Genomic DNA, 12,769 nt, shown 5'->3' on the forward strand with positions numbered 1-12,769 from the left:
GTCCTTAAGCCATTTTGCCACAACTTTGGAAGTATGCTTGGGATCATTGTCCATTTGGAAGACATTTGTGACTGATGTCTTCAGATGTTGCTTCAATATATCCACATAATTTACCTACCTCATGATGCCATCTATTTTGTGAAGTGCACCAGTCCCTCCCGCAGCAAGCACCCCCACAACATGATGCTACCACCCCCGTGCTTCACGGTTGGGATGTTGTTCTTCGGCTTGCAAGCCTCACCCTTTTTCCTCCAAACATAACGATGGTCTTTAAGGCCATTATGGCCATTTTTGTTTCATCAGACCAGTGGACATTTCTCCAAAAAGTATGATCTTTGTCCCCGTGTGCAGTTGCAAACTGTAGTCTGTCTTTTTTATGGCGGTTTTGGAGCAGTGGCTTCTTCCTTGGTGAGCGGCCTTTCAGGTTATGTCGATATAGGACACGTTTTACTGTGGATATAGAAACACTTGTACCGGTTTCCTCCAGCATCTTCACAAGGTCTTTTGCTGTTGTTCTGGGATTGATTTGCACTTTTCGCACCAAAGTACATTCATCTCTAGGAGACAGAACACGTCTCCTTCCTGAGCAGTATGACGGCTGCATGGTCCCATGGTGTTAATACTTGCGTGCTATTGTTTGTACAGATGAATGTGGTACCTTCAGGGGTTGGAAATTGCTCCTAAGGATGAATCAGACATGTGGAGGTCCACAATTTTTTCTGAGGTATTGGCTGATTTATTTTGATTTTCCCATGATGTCAAGCAAAGAGGAACTGAGTTTAAAGGTAGGCCTTGAAATACATCCACAGGTACACCTCCAGTTGACTCAAATGATATTGGGGTGGCAGGGTAGCCTAGTGGTTAGAGTGTTGGGTTAGTAACCAAATTGTTTACAGACAGATTATTTAACATATAATTCACTGTATCACAATTCCAGTGGGTCAGAAGTTTACATACACTAGTTGACTGTGCCTTTAAACCCACTGTTCCTAGGCCGTCATTGAAAATAAGAATTTATTTTTAACTTTAGTGCGTAGTTAAATCAAGGTAATAAAACAAAATGCCTATCAGAAGCTTCTAAAGCCATAACATAGTTTTGTGTAATTTTCCGAGCTGTTTAAAGGCACAGTCAACTTAGTGTCTGTAAACTTCTGACCCACTGGAATTGTGATACAGTGAATTATAAGTGAAATAATCTGTATATAATAACGTCCTAACCAACTTGCAAAAACAACAATTTGTTATTAACAAGACACTTGTGGAGTGGTTGAAAAACGAGTTTTAATGACTCCAACCTAAGTGTATGTAACCTTCCAACTTCAACTGTACATTTGATATATGATTTTACTGCAAGAAAAAAATATAAATTCTGCAGGAGTTATGGGAGAGGATATAGACCTACAGTCAGTCTCCAGTCAGACTCCAGATTTCAGTTTCCATTTAACCCATCTGAACAGTGCAGTTGGCTACAGTTCCATTGACGTGCCAGAGGCGTATTCTAAGTCCCCGTCTTGTGAATGTCAAATGTGTATAGCATGCTACACAATCATCACACATAACTGCAACCATATTCTTTTACCACTTCCCAAACTCTCCATTTCGCAGTTTTTTTCTTGAAATAAACTCCGACATTGTCCTTTTTGCCTGAGTGGATCGCCAAACTTTTTTTACTAGTTCCCAAAAGTATTTGGAAATTGGCGTGTAGGCTATTTGGCACGCATATGGTTAGGCCCTAAAGCTTAGGCTTACGCAATAATGCCAGATAGACAACAAAATAATTATAGAAAAACCTCAATGTAGCCTACAGATACACCCATCCTTTAGCCATACAATATTTAATTACCCTAACCTCGCTCACCCTTCAGATATACAGTTCCTTCGGGAAGCATTCAGAGCTCTTGACTTTTTCCACATTTTGTTAGGTTACAGCCTTACTCAAAAATTGATTCAATCGTTTTTATCTCCTCATCAACCTACACACAATTTCCCATAATGATGAAGCAAAAACATATTTTTAGACATTTTTGCGATTTCTGTTTTTTTAATGAATAATTACATTTCATAACTATTCAGACCATTTACTAAGTATTTTGTTGAAGCACCTTTGGCAGCGAGTACAGCCTTGAGTCTTCTTTGGTATGACACTACAAGCTTGGCACACCTGTATTTGGGGCGTTTTTCCCATTCTTCTCTGCAGATCCTCTCAAGCTCTGTCATGTTGGTTAGGGAGCACTGCTACACAAACGGGTTCAAGTCCGGGATCTGATTGGGCCACTCAAAGACATTCAGAGACTTGTTCCAAAGCCACTTCTGTTTTGTCTTTGCTGTGTGCTTAGGGTCGTTGTCCTGTTGGAAGGTGAACCTTCGCCCCAGTCTGGGGTCCTGAGCGCTCTGGAGCAGGTTGTCATCAAGGATCTCTCTGTACTGCTCCATTCATCATTCCCTTGATCTTGACTAGTTTCCCAGTCCCTGTTGCTGAAAAACATCCCCACACCATGATGCTGCAACCACCGTGCTTCACCATAGGAATGGTGCCAGGTTTCCTCCAGACATGACGCTTGGCATTCAGGCCAATCTTGGTTACATCAGATGAGATAATTGTGTTTCTCATGGTCTGAGATTCCTTTAAGTGCCTTTTGGCAAACTCCAAGCGGGCTACCATGTGCCTTTTACTGAGTTGTGGCTTTCATCTGTCCACTACCAGACAGGCCTGATTGGTGGAATGCTGCAGATATGGTTGTCCTTCTGGAAGGTTCTCCTATCTCCACAGAGGAACTCTAGAGCTCTGCCAGAGTGACCTCCCTGACCAAGGCCCTTCTCCCCCGATTGCTCAGTTTGGCTGGGAAAAGTCTTGGTGGTTTCAAACCTCTTCCATTTAAGAATGATGGAGGCCACTGTGTTCTTGGGGACCTTCAATGCTGCAGAGATGTTTTGGTACCCTTCCCAAGATCTGTGCCTCAACACAATCCTGTCTCTGAGCTCAACAGACAATTCCTTCAACTGTATGGCTTGGTTTTTGCTCTGACATGCACTGACAACTGTGGGACCTTTATATAGACAGGTGTGTGCCTTTCCAAATCATGTCCAATCAATTGAATTTACCACAGGTGGATTATAATCAATTTGTAGAAACATCTCACGGAAACAGGATGCACCTGAGCTCAATTTTGAGTCTCATAGCAAAGGGTCTGAATACTTATGTAAATAAGGTATTTCTGTTTTTATTTTTTAATCAATTTGCAAACATTTGTAAAAACCTGTTTTGCGCTTTGTCTTCATGGGGTATTGTGTGTAGATTGCTAAGGGATTTATTTAATTTAATCCATTTTAGAATAAGGGTGTAACGTAACAAAATTTTGAAAAAGTTAAGGGGCCTGAATACTTTCCGAAGACACCGTACCTGTGGGGACATCGGGTTATGTGTCAACCTGCACATCACTACCCTGTAACACTCACATTTTACCATTGATGGCAATGTATTGAGAAAAACGTCAGCTACTGTGACATTTTACCTTTTGCAAAAAAAGTGACAGGTTGAAATTTTTCTATGATATCATGAATACAAGAAGTTGAATATTGCAATGAATTTGGAAATACACTTGGTAAGTATTTGAAAATACTCAAATACACGGACTTAAATACATTATGTTGCATTAACTCAGGTATTTGACAATAGTATTTTAAATAAGTATTTTTTTAAAATACATTCAAATACAATTTGGTCGACTATTTGGTACTTGTTTTGGGCTGTGTATTTGAAAATAAGTAAATACACAGAAAAAAAGCATTAAAATATGTAATACTCAAAAACACATGTATTTGAACACAGGTCTGGTTTGTGAACTCAGAAGAGGTAAGCACAGGTCCAACTGAATGGATTCTGTCTTCTTATAAGCTTTACTCATAATCTTTACTATCACTATCAGACTATCTCTGTGTAAAACCACAAACATACTCTGCCTTCTTCACTAGAATACAATAGCCTTTTAAAATCTGAGGCAGAAGGCAGAACCACTGATTCCAGCCCATAGTGTGGGACAGCTAGGCTAGAGGCTGTTGGTCTGGCCCTCACCGGTGGAGACCTCTTCTTTCTGCTGGGCTGACGTGTGATGGGTCAAGCGTAGCCGGCTGTTGCTTATCTGCAGCTCCAGTCTCTGGGGCTCCAGGGACAGCTGGGTGGAGAGCAGTAGCCCATCTGGGTTCCATGTTCTGAACTGGAAACGCACTGTGAAGCCTCCTGAAGCAGACGGCGTGGCCGGGAGCGACAGGAAGCTGCTGCTGGAGCTCAGGAATGTGGTGGACACCAGCTGGGGCTGCGAGCACGAGAAGGTCACGTTGCCCTGGTGACACACATGGAACACAGTCTTACAGTCACCTTGCTCCGATCAAGATCAACTTTCAACATTTAGGGGTTAATTAAAAATCCTTACTGGCCCCCTTCTAGAAAGAGAGAAAGAAAATGTCGGGTATAGTACGAGACCAACAAAAAAAAGAGAGAGAGATAGAACAATAGAGAGAACAGTGGAATGAGATAAAATCAACTCTGTAGGGAGCTGGGTTACATGCCACTGCCAACCCCACTATGACTCCTAGGGACAGGAAGAGCCAGTACAGAGGACATGAGTTTCTGTACACAGGAAAAGGTCAGAGCAGTGTGGGGATGAACACATCATCGATCCTGGTGACATGGAGTGGCAGTGACATGGAGCACGTTCACCAAACCCTCCACAGGGACTCTTCCATCAAATCAACCAAACTTGATTTCACTATCCTTCTATTTCAATAGGCTGACATTAACTCACACCGAATCATTGATAACTTATTTATGCTAATGCTATTTCAGTGTTAGCGGATTTGTTGTTAGAGGTTAGGTGACACCCGTTGTGTATCACACCTCGTGTTTGGGGCTGTAAGACCACTGAGACAGAAAGTTTCTCAAGGTTAATATCCATTAAGATGTATCATTTAGGGGCTGCACAAGGCCCTGACATCTCCGAGAGGACTACCTTAAATAATGCAATTTACCTCGGGCTACAGAAGGTAATAATACCTCTATATTGAATGGATCACTGAATACAGCTCCTGCTCCAACTCATCACTGAGCCCTGATCTCATTCCAAAATAAGAACAGGAGAAGAAAATAGAAGACTATTCTCTCAGCTCTAAGTGGTTCTTGCCATGCACCCTGTATTCACATGGATACCTATCCGCAGTCTGTCATTTTTTATGCAACAACTGTTATGGTTCACTAGTTCTCTAAGGTTAGGTGTTGTTAACCTCCACTTCTAATACAATGGAGCATTATCACTTACATAAGTTAATATATTGGTAATTCAGCGCAAAATAAATGTGGCCTTGGCCTACAGTTTATGCATTAAAAATGAGTAGCTGAAAAGCTTTTACCACACTGTAGATCTGAGGCTTGCGTCGCTTGGCTAGGTCAATGATGTTGATCCCGTTGTAGTAGAGGTTCTCGATGCAACCATGGAAGTTCTTCCTCAGGAAGGTGCCAGGCTTACCTGGTAGTGGGATGCCCCCGAAGCTGAGCTTTGATGAGGAAAGAAGGTGAAATATATAAAGAAATAGAAGAAAAGTCCTACGAAAGTATAGTGTCAGGTGTCAGGTTGAAACAAGATGTCAGGTTCTAACGAGATAGACCAAGTATTATTCTTAATCTCACCCTGGTATTGGGGTGATGTGTTTTTCCTGACTGGATGATAGTGGTGTAATCTACTCAGACCTACTGTAAGGAAATATTATGGATGTTTGGATAGACACACCTCATAGTCCACCTCCAGAGAGTCTCCTTCCCCCTTGGTCCTGAAGTGCTGTGTGTGGGTGTCCACGGTGAGGTTGACTTGCTTGTTGAAGCGCTCGATGAGGACAGAGTGCCAGTGCTGGTCATCCAGAAGACTGCCCAGAGTGACCGCAACACGACCACTGCTGAACCGCAACCGGGTGTCATCTGAAGACAAAAAAAACAAATTGAAATTATAAGCATGGCCTTTTTAGGATTTAGGACTGGTCGGACACCACAGAGTGTGTTAACAGAGGCAGCTGTTGTCTGTGTGTGTTGTGCTTTTTCTCCAAGTTGTAAAAGCAAGCAGTTCAGAAACTGGCTACTCTTTATTTGACTGATGTTGCTGGCAAGATAACTGCTGTTTGACTCAACAGAAAGAAATATATATTTATTCCTTCAGTGCTGAGTTAGTAGTGTAACTGACATGTAATGTTAGCCAATGCATTACATGTTTCATCCCCTCTCGATGGAAGTGCTGTCTGAAGTGAATGAACTAGCTAGCTAGCTATTAGCTACCAAAGCCAGTTCAGCTCTCGGGTCTAGCTACAGTATCTGTCAGGTAGCAGTATTTAACAGTTCTTGTGTGTATGGGAATGTTTTGTGAAACAAAGGCTAATCTTGAGTTGATGGTTAGGCTACAGTCTGGGATCTGGGAATAATGGTAATTTGAATTATTGAACCATTGACTCTATTCTTGGATAATATAATGTATAAATGTACAGCAAGGTACTTCTTTGTCATGCCTCATCTGAGCAGGATCAGATGGCGACAGTGGTCTCAGCAGGATCAGGCAACCAGGGAAGAGCAGTCTGTGATGGCGTGGAGGTGAACTTTTGCAGATGCAATACTTTGTCTGTGCAGGAAACACTGGACAAGCCAGAAGCTTCAAAGATTGAAACAATTTTAAGACAGTCTGACAAACCTCTAAAGATGAGTTCCAAATTGTATTAAGGGCTGATATAGAGACCACATAAATTACTGTAGTTTAATACCATCCATAGAATGCACTATATACCAGTGAACATGAATATAATCGACACAGAAATGTAATTCCACTGCTGGAGGTGTAAAACACAAAAGGGGGCATATCTGCTTATGTCACGCTCTTGTGAAGGCTGGATGAATTCTGGCAAGGAGTATGTGCTCTTATCTCAGCATGTCCACAGATTCTCCCTTCTCCCTGCTTTTGTTTGCTTGGAAATGTTGATACTGAAGACTGTTATAAGAAGAAACTGTTTAACCTAGCGTTCATAGCGACTAAGAAATGCATTGCCATTAATTAGAAGGTTGATTATTATTCCACAAAGTCACAATGGATGGCAGAAATGTCAAGTTATATATCACTCAATTTGATTTATTACATGATTAAATGAATTCTGTGCAACTATCATAAGGTCTGGATGCCTTATATGGAATAATGTATGAGAAAAGGAATCTGTATTAAAAAAAATGCCCACGTCAGGGGAGATAATTATTTAAGAAATCCCTAGCTGCTGGGCTGCTCAGTCCTGGCCCTGCCATACTGTTGGTTGTCACTCTGGCCTTAGACAAACACACCTGAAACCAATAGTGAATCACAGGTTATTGGGCCTGTGATATGAATTACAGTGTCCTCCATATTTATTGGCTCCATACTCCAAAAGTTTGGATTTAAAAATCAAACAATGACTATGAAGTTAAAGTGCAAACGGTCAGCTTTAATTTGAGGGTATTTTCATACATAGAATGTAAAAAATGAGCAAACCCTGCCCACCCGGGGCACTGGGTCAAGCAAAATGAACCCACCCAATGGAACCTCTTCCCCAGATAAGACGTGTGGCTAGTACTTGCCCTTGCTCAGAAAATAGCTACTGTAGTGAAAATGGGCTTCCATAAAGTTGTTCAACAATCTTGAGCAGATGGCCAGGATATGGATTACATCTGACTACTTTCTACTTGGCCTGTCAACCGTCAAACCAGAGACAGGTGTGTTGTTGGTAAGTAGCTCAATTTGGTTTATAGCTATGTCCTTACTTGACAGGCTATGCTGCAATGAAACTAGGCTATTATGCTGTGATGTAACTAGCTAAATTAATAGCCTCTACCTGACGTGTAATGTAAGAGGAAGATTTGCGTAGCTAACGTTGCACCTGAAGACAGGTCTGAAGAATGGCGCTGAAAAGTATAGTGGCCGTTTTATGGGCTGCTGACCAATTCTGCTATTATGTGTGTTATTTTTGTACATAATGTTTCCTCCGTTTCCTATGACGAAAAGAGCGTCTGGACATCAGAACAGCAATCACTACTCTCAATTTGAATGAAGATCTCTACTTCAAAGGGTTGGCGGCGCAGGACATACTGATCACTCCGGACCAGGCCCTAATACCGGACAATCAGAAGAGAAAGAGACAGCAATGTAGAGGCCGACATGCGGGCACCCTGATGAAAGTACCCTCACTTCTATTGGCAAATGTACAATCACTGGAGAACAAACTGGACGGGTTCCGTTCGAGACTACCCTATCAATGGGACCTGAAGAACTGTATTATCCTATGGTTCTCAGAAATTTGGCTGAACAAGGATATTGTTAATATACAACTAGCTGTTTTTTCTATGTATCGGCAGGACAGAATGGCAGTGTAAGCTCAAGGGGGGTGGCGTGTGTCTTTGTTAACAGTAGCTGGTGCGCAATCTTTAATAGTAAGGAAGTCTCTTGGTTCTGTTCGCCTGACAGAATATCTCATGACAAGCTGTAAACCATACTATTTAACAAGAGTTTTAATCTATATTTTTCGTAGCTTTCTATTACCAGTCTATCTACCAACACAAACCGATGATGGCACTAAGAACCATCAAACAGACAAAGCGACAATACAGAACTATGATCGAATCCCACTACACCGGCTCTGACACTGGATGTGGCAGGCCTTACAAACTATCACGGATTACGAAGAGAACCCCAGGCGCGAGCTGCCCAGTGACGCGAGCCTACCAAACGAGCAAAATATCTTCTATGCTTGCTTCGAGGCAAGCAACATTGAACCATGCGCGAGAGCAGCAGCTTTTCCGGATGACTGTCTGATCACACTCACCATAACCGATGTGAAAAAGACCTTGAACAATAGAAATAGAAAAATGTCATTTTGGCTGCTCTTTTTTTATTATTACTCTGCCATTTTCTTGTTGTCATGCTCCCCTCTGTCCTTGACTTTTCCTAAATAAGTCTATACACACACTGTTGATGTTAGAATCTTAATATCACCAACAGAACTTGAGTTATAACCAGTTTACGGAGGGTCATTTTTTAAAATGGTTTTCCCCTTTGGTCCCTCCTTCTCCCAAGGGCCTGTTCCGCTCCTTCTTCCGACAGTTGAAATTGCAGTGACCAGCTGATAATCACACCGATAATTGCCTTGAAACTGAACTTAAACTATAACAAAACTATTTTCACACATATAGCAACAGAATAAGTAAATGTATTTTTTTATTTTCTTATTTCACCTTTATTTAACCAGATAGGCCAGTTGAGAACAAGTTCTCATTTACAACTGCGACCTGGCCAAGATAAAGCAAAGCAGTGTGACACAAATAACACAGAGTTACACATTGGATAAACAAACGTAGAGTCAATAACAAAGCAGAAAAGTCTATATACAGTGTGTGCAAATGTAGTAAGATTAGGGAGGTAAGGCAATAAATAGCCCATAGTGTCGAAATAATTACAATATAGCAATTAAACACGAGTGATGGATGTGCAGAAGATGAATGTGCAAGTAGAGATACTGGGGTGTAAAGGAGCAAAAGGAAAAATAACAATATGGGGATGAGGTAGATGGGTGGGCTATTTACAGATGGGCTATTCACAGGTGCAATGATCGGTAAGCTGCTCTGACAGTTTATGTTTAAAGTTAGTGAGGGAGATATAAGTCTCCAGCTTCAGTGATTTTTGCAATTCGTTCCAGTCATTGGCAGCAGAGAACTGGAAGGAAAGGCGGCCAAATGAGGAGTTGGCTTTGGGGGTGACCAGTGAAAGTAAAGTATGATGTTGAGAAAGGAGAGAATGGATGAGTTGATGAGTGAGGGGAAGCAAATGATAATTATGTAATCACCAATTGTGAATGAAGAACAGGTTGGGCTAATCTATTGTATTGATCTATTACTTTATTTATAATCTTAAAATTGTAAGTGGCATGTATTCATGGATGCCAAGGTATGATATGATCCTTAACCAGCCTCTCAAAGCACTTCATGATGACATTAGTGAGTGCTATGGGGAAATAGTCATTTAGTTCAGTTACCTTCACTTTCTTGGGTACATGAACAATGGTGGACATCTTGAAGCAAGTGGCAAAAGCAGACTGGGATAGGTAGAGATTGAATTTGTGCTTAAACACTGCAGCCAGCTGGTCTGCGCATGCTCTGAGGACGCGGCCAGGGATTCCGTCTGGGCAAGCGGGTTAACACAAATGTCTTACTCACGTCGGCAACGAAGAACGAGAGCTCACAGTACTCGGGAGAGGCCCACGTCGGCGGCACTGTTATCCTCAAAGTGGGCGAAGAAGGTGTTTAGCTTGTCCGGGAGCAAGACGTCTGTGTTCGCGACATGGCTGATTTTCCCTTTAAAATATGCGATTGTCTGGAGTCTCATGTCTGAGCCATTAAATTGTGATTCCACTTAGTCTCTGTATTGCCTGTTTGATTGCCTTATGGAGGGCATAACTAGACTGTTTGTAGTCGACCAGATTTCCAATCCCCTTGCTGTGGTTAAATGCGGTGGTACTGTAACAGCTGCTTCCAACTCACACCCTCAAATACGTAGATCCCCTGAACGCAGCTCACTTTCCAGCCCACTTTCCAGCTCCCACTCTCAAACACCTAGATCCTATACACCTGTATATCATTATCACACACTATTTAGTTCAGTTCGTTGCACCCCATCACTGTGAGGTATTGTTTATTTTGTGACACACGTCTTTCAGTCTTTCTGTCTTTTCCTTTGATTTACTCCTCCCATGTATGATAGTTTTTGCCCTTTTTGGACCCCTTGTGTATGACCTTCTGCCTGCCCCTGGACCCAGCTACCTGCTTCCTCCTGTGGTCCTTTACATTAAACACCTGCTGCGCCCTGCGCTTGAAACCAGCTCTCTGTCTCCCATTGTGTTCATCATCGTGTTCAGGTTCACGCTTTCAGTTTTGCACGAATGCTGCCATCTATGCACGTTTTTTGGTTTTAATAGGTTTTAATTGTCACAGTGTGAACAATAGTTCCTGGTGAACTCAGTCACTGTGTCAGTGTTTCAGTCAATGTTATTCTCAGAGGAAACCCGGAACATATTCCAGCCTGTGTGATCAAAACTGTCTTGAAGCATGGATTCCGATTGGTCAGACCAGCGTTAAACAGACCTTAGCACGGGTACTTCCTGTTTGAGTTTCTGCCTATAGGAAGGGAGGAGCAGAATGGAGTCATGATCTGATTTGCAGATGGGAGGGTGGGGGAGGGCCTTGTAGCCATCGTTTACTTTTAGATGTGTGTATGGTTGTGTATTGTTAGATATTACTGAACTGTTGGAGCTAGGAACACAAGCATTTTGCTATATACGCAAAATGATCTGTTAACTATATGTATGTGACAAGTACAATTTGATATGATTAATTTGAAGTGTCTGACTCTCATCGGCGAAATCATCTGAGCGAGGGAAACAGAGCCCTTCTGTCTCAGTATGTGAAGCCCGTGTATCTAATGCTGACTGGACCAAAACAGTATAACATGTTGTCACCGTATTATTTGATTGATTGATGCCAGCAAGCACTTGGTCTCCCTTGTTAAAAAATCAAATAATTGGCCAATCAGCGTTGAGCTAAGCTCAACTGTGGGTTGTCCTGGAGCAGCAAAACGTCCCCCAAGGGAGGCCAGTTTGAATTTGGCTTCACACCAATCAAATCACTTCCTAAGCAAAACATAATTTTCAGAAAAACGTGTCTCTTTCTGGTCTGCTTATGTTGATGTCCTGCAGTAGCTAGCTTGCTAAATCAGCCCTTTCCCAAGCCATGGATGGAGATGGGGATTTGGACTTGTGGTTTTGACTAAATTCTGATCTAACCATAAATGAATATGTTGTGCCACAGGCCTGAGACGATTAAAGTTCAATATGTGATCGACCGCCTTGATTCAGTCTTCGGGCTCCCATGTGGCGCAGCTGTTTAAGGCACTGCATCTAAGTGCTAGACGTGACACTACAGACCCTGGTTTGATTCCAGGCTGTATCACAACTGGCTGTGATTGGGAGTCCCATAAGGTGGTGCACAATTGGTCCAGTGTTGTTAGGGTTTGATCCGAGCATTCTGTACAAAAAAGCAGCCAACAAGTGTTCAGCATATGAGGGAACTCCTTTAAGACTGTTGGAAAAGCATTCCTCATAAAGCTGGTTAAGAGAAGGCCAAGAGTGGGCAAAGCTGTCATCAAGGCAAAGGGTGGCTACTTTGAAGAATCTAAAATATATTTTGTTAAACACTTTTTTGGTTACTACATGATTCCATATGTGTTATTTCATACTTTTGATGTATTCACTATAAATCTACAATGTAGAATATAGTAAACATAAAGAATAATCCTTGAATGAGTAGTTGTGTCCAAATGATTTACTTGAATTTATTCCGCCCCTGTGAGACTGGTGTCTTTTTGTTGTCACGGCCTTACTGTATATCACCGTGGCATATGAACGAATGGGTTATAGAGCAAACAACGCAATTATCACAACAGCGGTTGTAAAATGTACTTTTTACTGGCTTTGCATGGCTTCCTCAGAGATTTTACCCACGCACCGCTACTGAAAATGGAAATAAACCCTATATCAGTCCCAGTGGCGACCCGTCATTCATTCTGTTTTGAGCCCCACCTGTCTGGCTAGTTTGTTTTGCATGCTATTTTGCCATTAATAAGTGTCACATATCAGTTTGCAAACAATGTAAAAAAATAAAACAATAATCTTT

The 12,769-nt window shown here is 41.9% G+C and overlaps 1 protein-coding gene across 2 annotated transcripts in view; it reads right to left on the bottom strand.

Annotated features, from left to right (window-relative positions):
• LOC110520175 (contactin-associated protein-like 5) overlaps positions 1 to 12,769 on the bottom strand; it is a 119,343-nt gene that overhangs the window by 44,551 nt on the left and 62,023 nt on the right. For both annotated transcript variants that reach the window (XM_021597306.2, XM_021597305.2), the window contains exons 6-8: positions 5,781 to 5,965; positions 5,404 to 5,547; positions 4,073 to 4,340 (exon numbers count right to left, since the gene is read on the bottom strand). In XM_021597306.2, the coding sequence (XP_021452981.1) occupies positions 4,073 to 4,340; positions 5,404 to 5,547; positions 5,781 to 5,965 (597 nt within the window). The remainder of the gene's footprint in view (positions 1 to 4,072; positions 4,341 to 5,403; positions 5,548 to 5,780; positions 5,966 to 12,769) is intronic.

This window comes from Oncorhynchus mykiss, chromosome 3 (assembly GCF_013265735.2).
Source record: "Oncorhynchus mykiss isolate Arlee chromosome 3, USDA_OmykA_1.1, whole genome shotgun sequence".
Classification (NCBI taxonomy): Eukaryota; Metazoa; Chordata; class Actinopteri; order Salmoniformes; family Salmonidae; genus Oncorhynchus; species Oncorhynchus mykiss.